The sequence below is a fragment of the Chiloscyllium plagiosum genome, unplaced genomic scaffold, assembly GCF_037043375.1.
Source record: "Chiloscyllium plagiosum isolate Xiang-an unplaced genomic scaffold, Cpla_swu_hap1 HiC_scaffold_10, whole genome shotgun sequence".
In the NCBI taxonomy this organism is placed as follows: domain Eukaryota; kingdom Metazoa; phylum Chordata; class Chondrichthyes; order Orectolobiformes; family Hemiscylliidae; genus Chiloscyllium; species Chiloscyllium plagiosum.
In genome coordinates this window covers 31,225,374-31,244,305 of record NW_028270148.1, presented here as the reverse complement: position 1 = coordinate 31,244,305, position 18,932 = coordinate 31,225,374, and the positions used below count along the sequence as shown (strand labels likewise).

The window sequence follows — 18,932 nt, the reverse complement described above, 5'->3', positions numbered from 1 at the left end:
CCTACATGTGACTCCAGACCCACAGCAATGGGTATTGGGGATGGCAATAAATGCTGGCCTAGACACCAACACCCACTTTCCATGAAATGAAAAAGAACTGACTGTTCAAAGTATCCTTTTTTAAAAATCGCATTTCAGATCTGCAGAGCTGAAGCCTAAAACCATTTTCTTTCTTCACTTTTGAGCCCAAGTCCCTAAAATCATTATTTTTTTTATGAACCTTCCTCACAATATGTTTCAGTCAGGATTCCATGCATAATGTCTATGCCTCATTCACAGTGTATCCATTCAGGAAGATTTAAGCTGCAGGAGACAGATGGGCAAGGGTTCTTTGAGAAAGAGGCTGGTCCATCAATGAAATGTGAATTAATTCCCTTTATATTAATAGTCCCATCATTTTCAGTTGCTGCTACTCAAACCTGAATCCTCTAACATTTGATTCCATTTAGCCACCTTCCACAACAGTAACTTACTGACAAGGCATCTCATAAACCACTCTACAACTCTCCAAACACTAAGCAGACAGAAGTATCAAAAATAATGAAGGTTTAAAAGCATGGAAAAACAACTATTGTGTCAAATTATTTACCTCCAAAACATTAACCTTATTCCACCTCACTGGGGTAGCATACTGGAAAATCAACTCCTGGAGTCAACACAAAAATTAAAAAAGTTTCAATAGAATATAAAATCCCCAATTTACCTGTCTTTTTGACCAAGGTTGACAAAGCACAGACTGTACTTGACAAGAGTTGCTATTTGTTATAACTAAACCGATTCTAGCTATAGATAAATTAATGATTATGAGCCAGAAACTCTATTAGCAAAAATGTTAAACCTCTTATAAAACTTCCCCTACCCACATGTACACATGGATAGACAAAGACAAAGAAAAATGGGTAGAAGAAAAGATGCAAAGGCAGTTCATTGACCATTATACAGGAGACACAGAGCAATTGGTTCACATTTATAAAGTCTCTTATTTATTGGTTAAAAGCACAGCCTACAGCAAATACTAAAGGGGAAATAAACTTTTTTTCCCAGGTTTGCAGGGGAAAGGACAGCACCTTTCTTTCTGACAGTCTGATGACCAAGTCTACAACACTGTTACCTACAAGCTATCGAGCTATGTGGGAACCAATCACTTAGTTGTTGTAGATAAAGGCCTTTGTCATTGACAACTGGTCACCACTTCAGAGACCAGTCAGCTAATTGTGGTCATCCAAATCTTGTTGTTTTGTATGCATTTGCTGGTTGAACCCCCACTGCTTGAACAGGCAGCAGTGAAAACTGCACTTACAATAAGTATCAGTAACCTGCTTTTAAGAAGTGTATTAAACACTTTTCACAATCCTTGGCTTTTCCATAACTTTTGGTATTTAAAATAGTCCTATGCCCCTTTCAGTCAGAATCAATACAACAGAAGAATAAAAAGGTACATTCTTTACAACCTATTGTGTGGTTTAAAAAAAGTGTTTTACTCATGTTGTTACATTTACAAAGGGGAGACCCAGTGGCTTCAGCAGAGCTCGCAGTAGGCTGTATGCTGCCAGCAGCACCTCCAGAGAACTGTACAAAACCCTGAGGGGAAACCATACCTCTTTCTGTGTTCTCAGAAATAAATCAAACTGAAAGCAGTATTGACATTAGATTGATTGACTGCAATCTCCTTTTAAAAGATGCATTCATTCTTTAAGTGATGATCAGGAACTCCTGCTATAAGTTGTAAAGTGCAGGAAGGGGAATCTCCCAATGCCAATGAGATAGATTAGCCAGCCTGTAAAGCCTACTTTAATAAAACATAACAATTGAAATTCTCACATGTTTTCCGATATCTGGATGCATTATTTGATTCCTCTCCCCATGCACTGATGTTATCTGCCATTAAAGCATGAGCAAAATCAGTGTAACTTATTCCATTAATTGACTTCGTTCAATGGCTTCAATACTAATAAGAATTCTGCTGTTACCTTTTGTTATTGTGCCAGCTGTGAACTGCAAAATAACAAATCAGGAGGATGCTGCACCAGTACACAACACACAAGAGATAGAACACTTACATTCTATTGAAGCTGTGTTTCAAAAAATATTTATAATACCTTAGAAGAACAGAATATTAATTATGTAACAAATTAGCTTCCATGATTGTTACTAATGATGTAGAAATGTGAATTTTTAAAACATTGAGTTGGTCAATTAAATAAAGTGATTCAGTCAGGTTTCTTAGGATTTTAATGGCATTAAGCAGCTGTGGTTGTTTGACTGCAGTGTTTTTGATTTTGTTCATTTTCTGTTTGTAATCTAATTCACTGAAGGGATGTCAAAATAGCAAGTGCCAGAGGGTTAGAATACAGAATTTTTTTTATCCCTAGGATCTGGTTGCAAGTCCCTGATTGGTTCAGGAAATTTAGTTTCCATTCTCAGTTGGGAAAAGCTGATTGCAATACTCTCAAATCTAACTCAATTGCTGTATTAAAAGTAGTAGAACTAAGGGCATTTGAACACAGTGTTAATGCATGAATTCTTGTGGCACATAGATTTTGGAATAACTGCATAGAATGACTAACTGAATAATGTACTTAAAGCTCAGTTAAGATCAATTACTCCTGAACAATGGCTCTACATCCCATTCTTCCTTCACTTATTGCCCCTTTCAGTGAGATGACTGAATTGAGAACAATTGCGTCAAATGAAACAGCAATTTTCTTTCAGTAGACTATTTAAATTCTTACACTACATTGTTGCCAAATTTTCTCTTTCTTCTCATTCTATTGCAGAGCTAATGACATCTTTCATTACAACATTTCTAAAGGTGCCAATCAATTGCCAGTAACTTATAAAAACAAAGTGCTGTGAATGCTAGAGATTTGAAATAAAAACACTAAGTATAGAAAAAAAAAACTTAGCCAGTCAGGCATCATCTGCAGAGACAGAAACAGAATTACCATTTTGAGTCTAATGTGGCTCATCTTTGATATCCCGAGGAAGAGTCATATTGGACTTGAAACATTAACTCTGTATCTCTCTCCACAGATGCTGTGAGAGCTGCTGAGTTTCTTCAGCACTTTCGTTTTTTATTCTAGTAACTTACTGGCCATTATATGTGGGGAAGCTTTGAAAGCAGTGTTCAGCTAGGGAAAGAAAAGTCTTGTATTGTCTTCATCTAACCTTGACACTTGTATTCCTAACAAAGAAACTATGATTGATAATTCTCACCCCGAACCTTAACCTCAACCTTAACCGAATTTGAGATCAATTATACCTTGATGAGAGCAGTTCTGGATGAGATCAAACCTGAAACTTCTTTGTCCTGTGGGGATTCATTTGAGGTAATAAACAAAAGAGCTAAGGGCTATTAGATCAGCTATAAACTTATTGAATGTAAGTCAGACTAGCAGACCCATATGGCATACTCCTGTTCCTGTTCGCTGTGAAGCGAAGCTGTTGTCTCCTTTCTATTTATATCTTTCTTCTGGATGGGGTTCCTGGAGTTTGTGGTGATGTCATTTCCCAAGGCCCTTTATGCTTCAGATTTCCGAAGCCTTTCCCCATTTAGAAAATAAATCTAAACCTCTATTCTTTCTTTGAAAATGCCCACATTGTATTGCATCTGCCACTTCTTTGCCCACTCTCCCAGCATGTCCAAGCCCTTCTGCAGCCTCCCCACTTCCATCTTGTATCCTGAGGGATGTGTGGATACGTCAATAATGATATTTTTGGCGAATGATAGCAATCATTTTCTCACAATTATTTTACTACAGACTCAGTCTTGAGTCAACAAAGCATCCCATAGTGAAAGGCTTTGCAAGCAATAGGTCAAAAACCAATTCTTGTCCCCAGGCGTGCTATACTTATTATATTCTGTGCTTCAGATTACTTAGATACGGTACTTTAAAACATTATTTTCTGAAGAATTATATTTAATTAGTATTTGAGTGAAACATTACTACCTGTTTCCACAGTCTTACCGGGAAATATTTTATAGATTTACCAGTCACTCATTGAAATAATGGCCCACATTTTAACTGATCTCATCTAGTAAAAGCTGAACTTGGGGGAAAGTTAACCAATCCTATCCCACTTCCTCCTTACGCTGTCCTAATATAATATACTCCTTTGAGCATGTGTGCAGACTGCCTTTAAGGAAACAAGATTGTTCTTTCAATATACTGACTAAATCTGGTAGTGTTATTAGGGCTCACTATAGAGTCATAGTGTCAGACAGCACAGAAACAGACCCTTCGGTCCAACTTGTCCATGCCAACATATTACCCAAACTAAACTTGTCCCATTTACCTGTGTTTGACCTAAATCCCTCTAAACCTTTCCTGTTCATGTACCTGATTAAATGTCTTTTTAAATGTTGTAATGGTACCTGCATCTACCATTTTCTGTGGAAGTTCATTCCATGCATGAACCACCCTCTGTGTAAAAAGGTTACCCCTCAGGTCCTTTGTAAATCTTTCTCCTCTCACCTTAAAAATATGCACTCTAGTTTTGAACTCCTCTTACCCTAAGGAAAAGACCTATGCTATTCACCTTATCTGTTTCTGTCATGATTTTATAAACCTCTGTGAGGTCACCCTTTAACCTCTGATGGTCCAGTGAAAGAAGTCCTAGCCTATCCAGCCTCTCCTTCTGACTCAATCAGTCCTGCAATTTCAAGGTGAGGCCTGAGCTAGATGGAAAGAGGAGCAACAGTTGGTTCTCACCAGGAATTAGATATCGAGGCTTAAAGTTACGTTTTACATTAATTTTGTGTTTCTTGATGTGCAGTTCTAAATCTTATTAAAAAAAAGTATTTGAGTCACTCCTACACTAGGCTACCCACCCCTGCCCTCTGACCACATTAAAACTTGCTTCATAGTTTGTAGCCAGAATCCTGATTCCTGCAACATCCCTGCTTGTTGCCAGTGCCTCCAAAAACTCCCAGGATACTTTCCCAAGTATCTTCAGCTATCACCATCTGCTGCAAATTCATGCTTTGGGCCACAGATTTCTACTCCAGCCCCCTGACCACAATATCAGCTAATTGATAGACTAATATCTATGGCAGATTAAATGAGGCCCATTCTTTTAGATGAGCAGTTCATTCATGTCCCAAACCTTGCTAAGATTTCTTATGCTTCCACACTTTAACCCTCCTCATTTATATTGGTGCCAGTTAATATTCTTTAGGTTATTAGTTTTATTTCTCTGTCTTTTCTTGCTTATGATCACAAGTGGTGGATGGCTGACATTCCAACCTGTCTTCCAGTGAATGACCTGTAGGTGTTGGAATAAAACTGACTATCTCTCCTGCAACAACAAGAGTAGATTTTTGGCATGCATGCACTCCAAATAAGGATATGATGTGGAAGTGCTGGTGTTGGACTGGAGTGGACAAAATTAAGATTCACACACCAGGTTATAGTCCAACAGGTTTATTTGAAAATACAAGCTTGTGGAGCACTGCTCCTTCAGCAGGTAGCTGGTGGGACAGGATCATAGGACATAGAATTTATAGTAAAAAATCAAAATATCATACAACTGATGCAATATATTGAACTAACCTAGATTACTGTAAAGTCTTTAATCACTTAGAATAGGAATGTAGGTTTCAATTGATTAATATGTAAATTCCAGAACTCCTTTCAAGTCACGGTCCCAAGACAATTTAAGGTTTTATCAGTATAAAAAATGTGACATCTCAGCTCAGATAGTGCATTAGAGGTGTGAGGTCAGAGTCTGTCTGTATCCCAACCTTGAATCAGACTGATTCTATTCCCAAAGTAGGAATTTATAAAACGTCACATTGAGGATAGTTACAAATGTTAGTAGCAAGCCTGAGACAAAGTTTCAGATAGACGATTGTCTTGTCATTGTGTGAATATGCCTGTCTTTTTGGAACAAAGTTCCTATATCAGTAACATCTGACTGAAGAGAATTTTAAACCCACCTTGATGTAGCTCATTTCCAAATCCTTTCTGTGTAGAAATGTTTTGTTTGAATCAACTTGTTTGGATGTGTTATGAACACCTCCATGACCATCACATTATGAGGTGGCACTGGAATGCAGAAAGTCTGACCTCAAAGTAGTGACACTACCACTCTGTCACAAAAACTGATATTTGACCATAAGTCCAGAAGACCAGAAGCAGTAGGAATAGGAGTACGCCATTCATCTTCTTGAGTCTGCACCAATCAATAGGATCATGGCTGATCCAACATTCCTCATGATCACTTTCCTGCAATTTCCCTGTAACCTATGCCTTCCCTACTGAACAAGAATCTATCTCAGACTTAAATATACACAAACACTGTGTCCCACAGCTCTCTGGCAAGGAGTTCCAAGGATTCTCAACCCTCTAAGAGAAGTAATTCCTCCTTGTTTTAATCTTACATTGGTGCTTGTTTATTCTGAGACCATGCCTTCTGATTCTAGTCTTTCCAACGAGATGAAGCATCCTCTCACAATTAACCTGTCAAGCCCCTTAAGAATCCCACATGTTTCAATGAGATCACCTCTCATTCTTCAAAATTCTGATGAGTAGAATCCTAACCTGTTCAACCTTTATTCATGAGACAATCCCCCCACACCAGGGATCATCCTAATGAACACAACATTGGTTTTGTGTTTTTGTTGACTCAATGACTCTATGACTTTTGCAAGCTATTTGTCATGAATGATTATATCTAGATATCGTTGGCAGCCTTTTATAATGTATTTTTATTGGCTACTTCTAAAGACTATATTTCTCACTTGTTCAACATTGATATATTCGCAATTTTATGAATTAAGAATTCAAGTCAATCCGATTCAAGTTTATTAAATGTTTGATTGAAAAATGTATACAACTATGCACCTCTATAAATGTTTATATAATTTACCACTTGAACAAGAGATGTATTGATTTTTTTCTGTAAACTTCTGAAAACTCAAAGTAAAAATTTAACTTTTTCATGTTTTAGAATTAGTAAGAAATTTATAACAATGACAGCAAAATAGTAGCTATTTATGCTTTTCATGTATTTGAATCTTCCTACATTTTGTACTTCTCTTAGGTTGGCACACTACGATTTTGTGGCACCACTGAGTTTGCCAGTGGCCAGTGGGCAGGGATTGAGCTGGATGAACCTGAGGGGAAGAATGATGGAAGTATTTGTGGCATTCAGTATTTTAGCTGTCCCATTAAACATGGTATATATATATATATATATATAAATATATGTATATAGATAGTTTCTTATTTATATTCCTAGAACTTGGCGAATGTTTTGTTCCTCAGCTCTTTCTGTACCTGTATTCATTTTTCATTTTTTAGTTGTTGACTGCATTAATCGGAGGCCAGATAGAATAAATTCTTATAAAGAAAAACAAAATGTTGATGTACAAAGAATACAAAATTCTATGGATAAATTAAGAGATTGGATTTCAATTAAAACATCAGGGTATAAACTAGACCTAACAGTTTAACAATAACCCTAAGAAATATAGGAAGTGGAGTGAAAAGACAAAGAGACAGATTAGAGGGGCACAAAAGGAACGTGAAAATGGATTTTCAAAGAGTAAGGGGATTTCTAAGCATACTAAAAATAAAGAGTAGTGAAAGAGAAGATAGGATCATTCAGAAATCAAAAAGAAAGTCTCATTTTAGCGAATCAATGTGTGGCAGAGATATTAAAACATTTTTTATTTGTGCTGACACCTAATTTTAACGTAGATATCAGAAACAAAATTCCTTCTGAAAAATATAGCACAACTTAAGGAGGATAAATTACTTGTCCTTGTGTTATTGAAGGAAGCTGGAAATAAGATAACAGAAGATCCCTATAATTTTAAATTTTCCTTAAATATACAAACCATGCCATGAGATTAAGGTGTAGCCATGTAGCATCACTTAGTGAGGAAAGGACAAACCACATAGTTATAGACCAGTAACATACTGTTGGCTCATAATGCAAAATCACTTGAAGCTAAAGTTCAACATCAAATTAGGTTCCATTTTGAAATGCATGGAATAATTGAAGACAGCCAACAAATGGCTTTATAGCTAGGTAACTTTTTGACAAATGTAATACAATAGTTGTTGTATCGTGATCAACTTTGAGAACATATTTGATAAAATGACTCACGTAACTTTTTGAGTCATAGATTGTACAGCACAGAAACAGACCTTTCGGTCAAACCCGTCCATGCCAACCAGATATCCCATACTGATCAAGTCCTAATTGCCAGCATTTGACCCATATTCCTCTAAACCCTTTCTGTTCACATACCCATCCAGGTGCCTTTTAAATGTTGTAATTGTATCAGCCTTCACCACTTCCTCTGACAACTCATTCCATACATACACTACCCTCTGTATGAAAAAGCTGCCTGTTAGGTCCCTTTTAAATCTTTCCCCTCTCATCGTAAACCTATGCCCTCTAATTTTGAACTCACCTGCCCTGGGAAAAAGACCTTGGATATTCACCCTATCAATGCCCCTTGTGATTTTATAAACCTCTATGAGGTCACCCCTCAGGCTCTGATGCTCCAGGGAAAATAGCCCCAGCCTATTCAGCCTCTCCCTATAGCTCAAACTGGCCAATCTCAACAATATCCTTGTGAATCTTTTCTGGACCCTTTCAAGTTTAACAACATTTCTCCTGTAGAAGGGAGACCAGAATTAAATGCAGTTTTGTTATAATTATTCTGCTCCATGATATAAGCTTCAGTAGCATGACAAGAAATTTGGTTAACAGACAAGTAATAAAGAGGCTAAATGTGGATTGCACAGATTGGAGAAAAGCTGGAATTTGTGTATGATAGGTGTCCATAATTTTAGTAAAGGTAAGACAATTTGCTGATGGCAGCAAAGGAAGCTTGCTAAATAGAGAAGGATTGTAAAGGATTACCAGGTGGATGACAGATGCAACCTAATATGACGCATGGGATAATGCAGTATTATTGTAAAAACAACAATGAATCCATAGGCTCAACTGAAAAATGTTAAAGGGTTTGGGCCTTGAAACCTAATTCTTCAAATTCAGAGTCACTGGACTCACAGATGCTGCATTTCTGCTGAGTTTCATCAGCAATTTCTGCTTTTCCTTCAAGTACATAATTCTCTGAAAGTGTAGGGGCAACTAGATTTTAAAAAAGACTATAAAAGGGGTCAATAACAATTTATAAGAGCAAAGTATTAATAAAGTAAATGTGCAGTCATCATTTTAAACAAAACATTGGCTAGAGTGCGGTTTTGGCACCCATTAATGACATAATGCTGATGCACTACAGCTTCACCAGGATGATGCCAGTGAAAGGAAATGATAATTCTGAGAAAAGACTTGAGATCAAAGCTCTGATGCAGTAGAGATCAAGATACTCAAGTTACATTTCTTTACTATTTATGACAGTGAAATTATAATTTGGTTAATTTATTAGATAAAATGAGCATAAAAATTCAATATCTACCAATGGAATGGGACTGTGTGAACTACTAACCTTAAATTGATGTTTTGCAAACTTTGCCTTTGAAAACAGTGTGCGAGAATTGTATGATGTGTGTTTGCAATGACAATTCCATATGTGGTGATCTACATTCATTGTACCATCAAGATTAGTAAGCATTTCCCCATATTCCCAAGGATGGAAAAACTGGAAGACATATACAGGTAGTCAGGGAACACTGTAATTCAATTGCTAATGTTCCACCTGGTTTCAGGTGGTAGAGTTAAATAATGCATACCTCTATGTGGCCTTTAGGGTAGAGAAGAATATCTTGAAAATCGATGATAAAACAAAATTTATAAAAAAGGTTATTTGGAATTGGCAATTTATGTAGAGGGCTTTGGGGCACTGTTATTCCAGATGTATTCTACAGTAGAAGATCTTTTCTAAATTTTTTTATTTCCTTGAAGGGATTTTTGCACCGCTTTCCAAGATTAGCAAAGTACCCGTGGTAAAAAAGAGTGTAACAAGGACATCATCAAGTAAAACGTCAACTCCTGTCCGATCACAAAAAATTGATTTGTCGCATGTTACATCAAAAGTTAACACAGGTAGGCTGAAGTCTGCTGTGGTAAATAAATTGGGTATTAATATAAAAAGAAGTGATTGTTTTTAGTTTTGTTGAAGAGTATAATTTTTTCATTTTTTTTAATCTATTGGGTCATTACCTGATAAAGGAATTATCAGTAATATCATTGATTTATTTATTTAAGCCCTTCATTTTATGATTTTTTTTCTCTTTTCTCTTGTAGCAATTGTATTTAATATTGCTTACCTGAAAAAAGTATCAATTTCCAGCATAAAGTGTTAGGCTGACGACTGTTGAATGGTGATAACTGCAGGAAGATCAATCCAATTGATTGTTTTTGGGGTAACAATAATCATGACTGCTTTAATTGATGAAGTACTTTTCTTTTAAATATACTTTTAGGCTGAGGTTTTCCATTTTGAAGTTAAAGCATGGCATCAAGCATGTTGGTTGGTATATAACTGCTAATTCCTGGAGCAAGTTATCTCACATGATTATGTGTTTCTGAGCTCATTATCTTTGCAAGAGAGGTTGCACGAGTTTTACAGCAAATCACCCGGCAAATGAGCAGGACATTGTGCCCATTGGTGGCACTTTCTGGGGTTGTACATCTGGTGCCACCTTTAAAGGACACCACTTCACTTGCTGCAAGCCAGAAACTTCCTGTCAGCCTGTGGTGGCCATTTAAATACAAAGGATATCCCAGGCATGACTGATTATTGCCATGTATGAAACTTAATGCAGATTAGTGTAAGATCATCCATTTTGGATGGAGGAATAGAAAGACAATTTATTATCTAAATGAAGAGAAACTTCTGAGTGCTTTGATGCAAAATGATCTGGATGTTCTTATGTGTGAATCGTAGAAAACTAGTATGCAGGTCATAAGAAAGGCAAATAGAATTTTGACGTTTATTGCTAAAAGAATAGAGTGGAAAAGTTGGAATGTGTACAAAGCACTAGTGAAACCATATCTGCAGTATCGCGTACAATTTTGATCCCTTTACTTGAGGGATGAAGTTGAATTGGAGGCAGTTCAGAGAAGGTTCGCTATATTTGTTCCAGAGATGAGGGGTTCAACTCACAAAGCTAGGCTGGGTAGTTTAGACCTATACTGTCTTGAGTTTAAAAGAATGTGAGGAAATCTAATAGAGGTATATAAGACGATAAAAGGGATTGACAAAGTAAATGTAGAGATTTGATTTGATTTGATTTGATTATTGTCAGGTGTACCAAAGTGTAGAGAAAATCTTTGATTTGCAAGCAGTACAGGCTGATCATAGTAAGCAAGGATGTAAAGATCATAAGGTGACAAAAACATAAGCTTACACTACACAGGATGTGCATGAGGCAAGATCAACATTATTTGAAGTTAGAGAGTCCATTCATCAATCTAATAACAACAGAGAGGAATCTGTTCATGAACCTGCTGGTGCATGTGTTCAAGCCTTTGTATCTTCTGCCTGATGGTGGTTTGAGAAGTGCAGTTGTCAAGTATGTATTTCATTTCTTTCATCTATACTTTCTTATTTACTCTTGGAAGGTGGGCATCACTCACTGGCACTGCTGGCATTTTCTTTGTCCTTAATGGCCCATGAAAAGATCATGTTTTCCAGTAGAAAATGTGTTAGGTTGGAACTTTTATGATTGTGAACCATCAAAGATGAATTATTATCAAGTCAGCTTGGGGAGGAAACTTGGGGATGATCATTTTTTCATGCAACTGTTGAACTTGTCCTTCTCACAAGGGACGTGATTGCTTAGTGGTATTATCGCTAGACTATTAATCCAGGCAGACATTCAGCCAATGTTCTGGGGACCTAAGTTTGAATTCTGCTACAGCAGATGGTGGAATTTGAAGTCAATTAAATTGTCTGAAAGTAAGAATCTACTGATGACCAAGAAATCATTGTCAATTGTTGGAAAAGTCCATCTGCATCACTAATGTTCTTCGGGGAATGAGATCTGCCATCCTCATCTGATCATGCCTATAAGTGACTCTCAATTGCCCTCTGAAATGGCCTAGCAAGCCATTCAGTTGTATTAATCATTACAAAGTCTCAAAGAAATGGAATTGGATGGATCACCTGGCATCGATCTAGACAGGGGAAATACAATGGCAGAAACAACCCTGTCGACCTTGCCAAGTCCTCCTTGCTAACGTCTGAGGACTAGTGCCAAAGTTGGCAGAGCAGTATTACAGACTAGTCAAAAGACAGCCTGACATAGTCATACTCAAGGAATCATATCTTACAGACACCATTATTACCATCCTTGGATATATCCTGTCCCACTGGCAGGTCATACCCAGCAGAGATAGCAGCAAAGTGGTATACAGTTGGAAAGAAATCTCCCTAGGCACCCCCAACATTGACTCCAATCCCATGAAGTTTCATGGCATCAAGTTAAACATGGGCAAGGAACCCTCCTGCTGATTACCACATGCCATCCTTTCTCAGTTGATGAATTGGTACTCTTCTATGGTGAACAACATTCAGAGGAAGCACTGAGGATGGAACGGGTACAAAACATATTCTGAATGGGGGATTTCAATGTCCACCACCAAGACTGGCTTGACAGTAGTACTACTGATTGAGTCAGTCAGGTCCTAAAGCACTTAGCCTCTAGAGTGGAGCTGCAGCAGGGACAAGAGAACCAGCAAGACGGAAAAACATACCTGACCTCATCCTTACCGATCTGCTGGCTGTGGATGTTCTCGGTAAGAGTGACCACTGCACAGTCTTTGTGGAGATGAAGTCCTGCTTTCACATTGAGAATAACGTCCATTGTGTGCTGTGGCACTATCACCTTTCCAAATGGGACAGACTTTGAACTGATGTAGCAACTCAAGACTGGGCTCCATGTTGTGGGCCAAAAGCAGCAACAGTATTACACTCCAGCACAATCTGCAACCTCATAGCCCAGAATATCCCCCACTTAACCATTACCATCAAGCCAGGGGATCAACACTGGTTCAATGGACAGTGCAGGAAGTCATACCATGTTCCCCTCACACCTAAAAATGAGAGATCAGCCTGTTGAAGCCACCAAACAGGACGACTTGCATGCCAGACAGCATAAGAACAAGTGATCAACAGAACTAAGTCATCTCACATCCATTGGATCAGATCTAAGTTCTGCAGTCCTGCCACATCCAGTTGTGAATGGTGGTGTACAATTAAACAATTCATTGAAGGAAGAGGCTCTACAAATACCCCGATCCTCAAGATAGAAGAGCCCAGCACGAGTGTGGAAGATAAGGATGATACGTTTGCAGATATCTTCAATCAGAAGTGTTGAGTGGATGATTCATCTTGGCCTCCTTCAGTGGTACCCAGCATTACAGATACCAACCTTCAGCCAATTTGATTCACTTCACGAGATAGCAGGAAAAGGTTGGAGACACTGGATATTGCAAAGACTTTGGCCCTGACAACATTCCGGTAATAGTACTGAAGACTTATCCTCCAGAAAGTGCCACTCCTAGCCAGGCACTTCCAGTACTATTACAATACAATGTGGAAAATTCCCCAGCTATGTCCTGTATATAAAAAGCAGGACAAATCCAACACTACCAATTGCTGCCTCATCAGTCTACTCTGGATCATCAGGAAAGGGATGGAAGTTATTAACAACAGTGTTACCAAGCACCACCTGCTCAGCAATCACCTGCTCAGTGATACCCAGGTTGGATTCCGCGAGGTCCACTCAGCTCCTGACTTCATTACAACCTTGGATTCAAACATGGGCAAAAGAGCTAAATTCCAGAGGGGAGTTGAGAATGACAGCTCTTCACATCAAGGCTGAATTCGATTGAGTGTGACATCAAGGAGTCCTAGCAAAACTAGAATCAGTGGGTATCAGGAGGCAAATTCTCCACTGGTTGGAGTCATACCTAGTGCATAGGAAGATGGTCATATTTGTTGGAGATGAGTCATCTCAGCTCCAGGACATCTCTGCAGGACTTCCTCAGGATGGTGTCCTAGACTGAACCACCTTCACCTGCTTCATCAATGACTTTCCCTTCATCATAACGTCAAAAGTGGGGATGTTCACCAATTAAAGCACAATGTTCAGCACAATTTGCAACTCCTCAGATACTGAAGTAGTACATGTTCAAATACAGCAGGATCTGGACAATATCCAGGCTTGGGCTGACAAGTAGCAAGTAGTATTCGTGCCATACAGTGCCAGGCTATGACTATCATAAGTAAGAAGCAAATCAACCACCACTCCTTGACATTCAATGGTGTTACCATCACTGAATCCCCCATTATCAAAATCCTGGAGTTACCATTGACCAGAAACTGAACTGGACTTGCCATATAAATACAGTGGCTACAAGAGTAAGTCAGACGCTAGGAATACTCCTGTGAGTAATTCACCTCGACTGCCCAAAGCTTGTCCATCATCTACAAGGCACAAGTCAGCAGTATGATAAAATACTCCCTCCTTGCCTGGATGAATGCAGCTATAGCAACACTCAAGAAGCAGTATTGTGTATTATTTGCAAGAAGCACTACAAAAATTCACCAAAGATTCTCAGACAGCACCTTCCAAATCCACGACCACTTCCATATAAAAGGATAAGGGCAGCAGATACATGGGAACACCATCACCTTCAAGTCCCCCTCCAAGCCACTCACCATCTTGACTTGGAAATATATTGCCATTTCTTCAGTGTTGGTTGGTCAACATTCTGGAATCTCCTCCCTAATGGCATTGTGGGTCAACTTACAGCAGGTGGACTGCAGCAGTTCAAGCTCACCACACCTTCTCAAAGGCAACTAGGGATGGGCAATGAATACTGGGCCACTAGCGACACCCACAAAGTTATTTGTTTGAAGTATTGTGGAAATACCAGGAATAGTTTCCTTAAAAGAGGTCATTGAAAGGTCCTTATGAATTTGGGAGAATTTCTTTACAAGGTTTCTGAGAATTCACATGACATCAAGTTATTCTGCTGTAGACACATGATAATGCTGTTTAAACAGTGACTGGATGGAGAGTGATTCTATATCTGGAATTATTTGGCTAATGAAAAGCTTTTGTCAAAGAGCTGCATGGCTCATCCCCCTTATTTCTAAAAACAACTCTCTTATTGAGTTTAAGTGTAACCCGTGTTTTTTTTCTGGGAAAGGAAATTTCTCAATATTATATTGCTTGAGAATGCTGTGTCTCAAGACTCCACAGACAACAGTTCAGGATTGGTGATTTGACTACACGTGGCAGAAAATCAGAATTGAAACATTTGGCACCTTTCACTTTTGACCTTCAAGAATGACCATAATACCAGAAAATGTTTCCTTTATTTAAAGAGAGCATTTGCAGAGATAGGAAATCTGTTTCTTTTCTCTTCATTTGAAGTGTGTGTGATTTGCATTATTTGACGATTAACATTCATAGTTCCATTTTACTGACTCTCGGTTAGCTAGTTATTGTGTATACATTGAATAACTGTTGTTTTTATAATAACCAATTAATTTGTTCATTGAGGAGATGTGGTCAATAGATCTTTTTTATTTAAAACCTGTTATGATAAGATATTTTATTTACCATTTTAATAACAGGTAAAATAATTTGTAATCTGTAGCATAGTGGGATTAGATCAAGAATGCACTCATCCAGCCTCAATCACAACATTGTCAAAGTAATTTTGATGACTTGCTGAACTGGCATCCTTTAAAAATAAACACTGCAACCTCAGTAAGACAATCGTGAAATTAGTGGATATTTATGTTTATGGATAAGTTACTGAGATCAAACATTTTCCTTTATTCTAGCAGTGGTCTAGCTTCTTAAATATTTATCCACTCAAGGTACCATGAAAGATTCAGGTGCACCAACGAATCAAGAGAGAAATAATCACTGAAACAGTGTCAGAGGTTGGTTGGGAGCCTTTTATACAAATTGTGAAAAGAATATCAAAGTGATCTATTGAGTTTCGAAATTTGTTTGTGCAGTGAAAGGGGAAATAAATTACTTTCTAAGGCACTAGGCCAGTATGGCTAAATGCCAGTCAGGAAGTGAACATTCATTATGAGGCAGCAATGGTATTTTGTAAAGGTCAAAATATTTGGCATGCATTGCACAATCCTGCAACATCCAGTAGACCATTTGTGTATGCAAATCAGGGGCCGAAAACAATATGTAAAATAACATTTATGTCACACTTTTAACCTAAATATATTTCAAACTAGCTAAATCTTGTATCTATTGGTGAACTGTGGGGCTGCAGGAGATTACAGAGTTCACAGGCCAAGGCTTTGGATCTGATTTAAGCCAGAAAACACAATGTGACGTTTGAACTGGACTTGGTCTGAGTTAAGATGTCAGAACCAAAGTTTTGGATGAGCTATGGTTGAGACAGGGTGCTTGTTCAAGAGCTTCACGAAAAGATAGTGCTGAGGCAGTTGCACCAGATTGGATATACAAAGGACCTTATAGCTTTTAAACTATGGAAACTAGGTACCAATTTTATGCCTTTAACAATGCACACCTTGACTTTCATTGAAGGTGTACTTCTATATTGAAAGCTTAGGAAGCCAATCAGAGGCCGAAAACTGACATTGCATATCTCAATTTCTAGATTATCACCTTTACGTTCATTGTTCCTGATCACAAAATTGATTAACAATAAAAGAAAAGTTATATTAGTTTAATTTGCAGTAAATCTAAAAAGCAGAATCCAATTGAAGCTCTGTGGTTGAACATGAATATTGAATTTTTATTATGCACGATTTTAGTGAAAACCTACATTTTTGAGTGAGTTGATCTATATTTATTTTATTTGGAAATATTTGTATTAGTACAACAATAGAGAATATAATGTTACTATTTGTCAATTGTTATTGTTTCTCCAAAAGCATGTTATTTGAAATAAATTCTTTGCTTATTTTTATAAATTTTGTTATGATCCCAGGAGAGACAAGTCACTTTGGTATTTTAAAGAACAAATATAAAATTCCAGTTACTTCCTAAGAAAAAGCACACGATTCTATAGTTATGAATAGAGGAAATGTTACTGTACAAGAGTCAACAAAGCAAACACATGAATTAAAAACAAAATACTTATTGATTAATAATTATAAAATGCAAATCAAATGAGAAGTCTAACAAAGACTTGTCTTACAAATTGATTTAACAGCCCACTTAGATTTTGGTGATCACATGTCCTACAATCTTTATCTTCCTTATAAACAATTTCCAATTCTATTTTTGGAGCTAAACTGATGCCCAGCTGACAACAGAGCACAACCAATGTCCACCACAAATGGAACATGTGTCAGAACATGCTCAAATTGTCTGGATGGCATAGATTCATCAACACTGTCTTCATTGGCAGAAACAGTTGCAGCATCCTACTGTCTGCTTCTGGATCTGTACGCTGCCTCTTTAGTCTTTAACGTGCTTGTACTGTCTCAGTGGATGCATCAGTTGCTACTGCTCAACTTGGGCAGATTTGTGTCCGCTTATATCATTCAACCAGGATCCCTTGAAATTTTTGATTTACAAATTTCAGTTTGTTTTTGCTTCCTTAGAAAAATCAGTTTAATTTCTGTGTTTACTTTTTCTGTTTCGTTTAACTTCACTCCTCTATTTATCTGTTCTGTTCCTTTTAAGCTCAGTTTCTGTATTTGATAGGTTTATTCTAAAAAACACAAATTATACTTTAAAACACATATTTCTTCATTTTTTAATTCATTTTTTAATGTCAGTTGTAGTTTTTGACAAAACAAACTGATGAACTTGTACATCATCACTTGCTCATCACACTAATTTAAAGGATCTCCAGGTAGTTCTCCTTCTTTGGAAACGTTATTCAAATTCAAGCATAATTTGAATAGCAGTGATAAAATTATGATTTTATAATTGATTTTACTCCAAGATGTTTGATCTTTGCCCTTTCTCTATAAAAGTGATAACAATAAAGGAGTACAATTATTTTATACAGTCTACGCATTATGTTTGATTAGTGACAAAGTCAGCTGTAATGAAGCTGTAAAACATTAGAGGGAAGAAAATATGTAATAAATTATTGGTGGCCGTTACAATGTATGACAATTAAATACATAGGTATGGAAGTTGAAAAGTTCTTAGATTTTCAAACTTTAGTTGTACTTTGAAGCAATATGAAAGGAGGTATTACCTTGAGTAAAATATCACTTCATAGTTTCATTATAGTTTTCAAACAAACATTTCCACCTGGTTAATCACTTAAATACTAGAATATCATTTGCAAGTTTTACTTGCTTCTACCATATAATTTTGCATAAACATTTATTTTTGTGACTATTAAGTAAATTGAAAACAAAGCCATGTGCTCTGTCTACCTAATTCTGCCTCGCACGTAGACAACCCTGCCAGAAAGCCTCTGATCAGGGCCAAAGGTTATGGAGGAGGCCAGCAACAACATGTCACAGGATTGTGTTCTTTCAGGGTAGGAGTAATAGCGACCTCCATAAGCACTCATGTGAACACAACATAAGGCAATACCCAATAGCCCGTGTGCCAGCTCCTACTGTAACAGGAGCAGCTTTTATCAGAAGTCTGAGTGCTGCGGTGAAAGCTCAGTTTCTGTCATGCCAAGTCAACTTGCTGCCATAGAGGCTCAGATTGCTGTGATCATGACTTTAGTTTACAGGTCAAAGGGGTTTGCAAAATGTCACAATAATCAAACAGTATGTCTTCCAATAGATTACTGGAATTGATGTAACAGTTGAGGAATGATAATTGCTCTGTAGAGCTTGATCCTGCTGTCCTCGCAGGAAGACAGCATTTATCCTCCCCTTCCTAGCAGTTAGTGTCTCTCTTATTGCTAGTCAGCTAGACAGCTTGGACTGTTTCCACTCACGCTGAAATAATGAAGTGCATATTAGGCCTTCTAGAATCAGGACTACATACAGAAAAGTATTCAGTTTAGGAATA

At 37.5% G+C, this 18,932-nt stretch overlaps 1 protein-coding gene across 9 annotated transcripts in view; it reads left to right on the top strand.

Moving 5' to 3' along the window:
* The window catches only part of LOC122552711 (CAP-Gly domain-containing linker protein 4-like), a 433,681-nt gene that overhangs the window by 139,174 nt on the left and 275,575 nt on the right, over positions 1-18,932 (top strand). For all 9 annotated transcript variants that reach the window (XM_087991246.1, XM_043695605.2, XM_087991245.1 and 6 more), the window contains 2 exons: positions 7,045-7,180; positions 9,886-10,026. In XM_087991246.1, the coding sequence (XP_087847372.1) occupies positions 7,045-7,180; positions 9,886-10,026 (277 nt within the window). The remainder of the gene's footprint in view (positions 1-7,044; positions 7,181-9,885; positions 10,027-18,932) is intronic.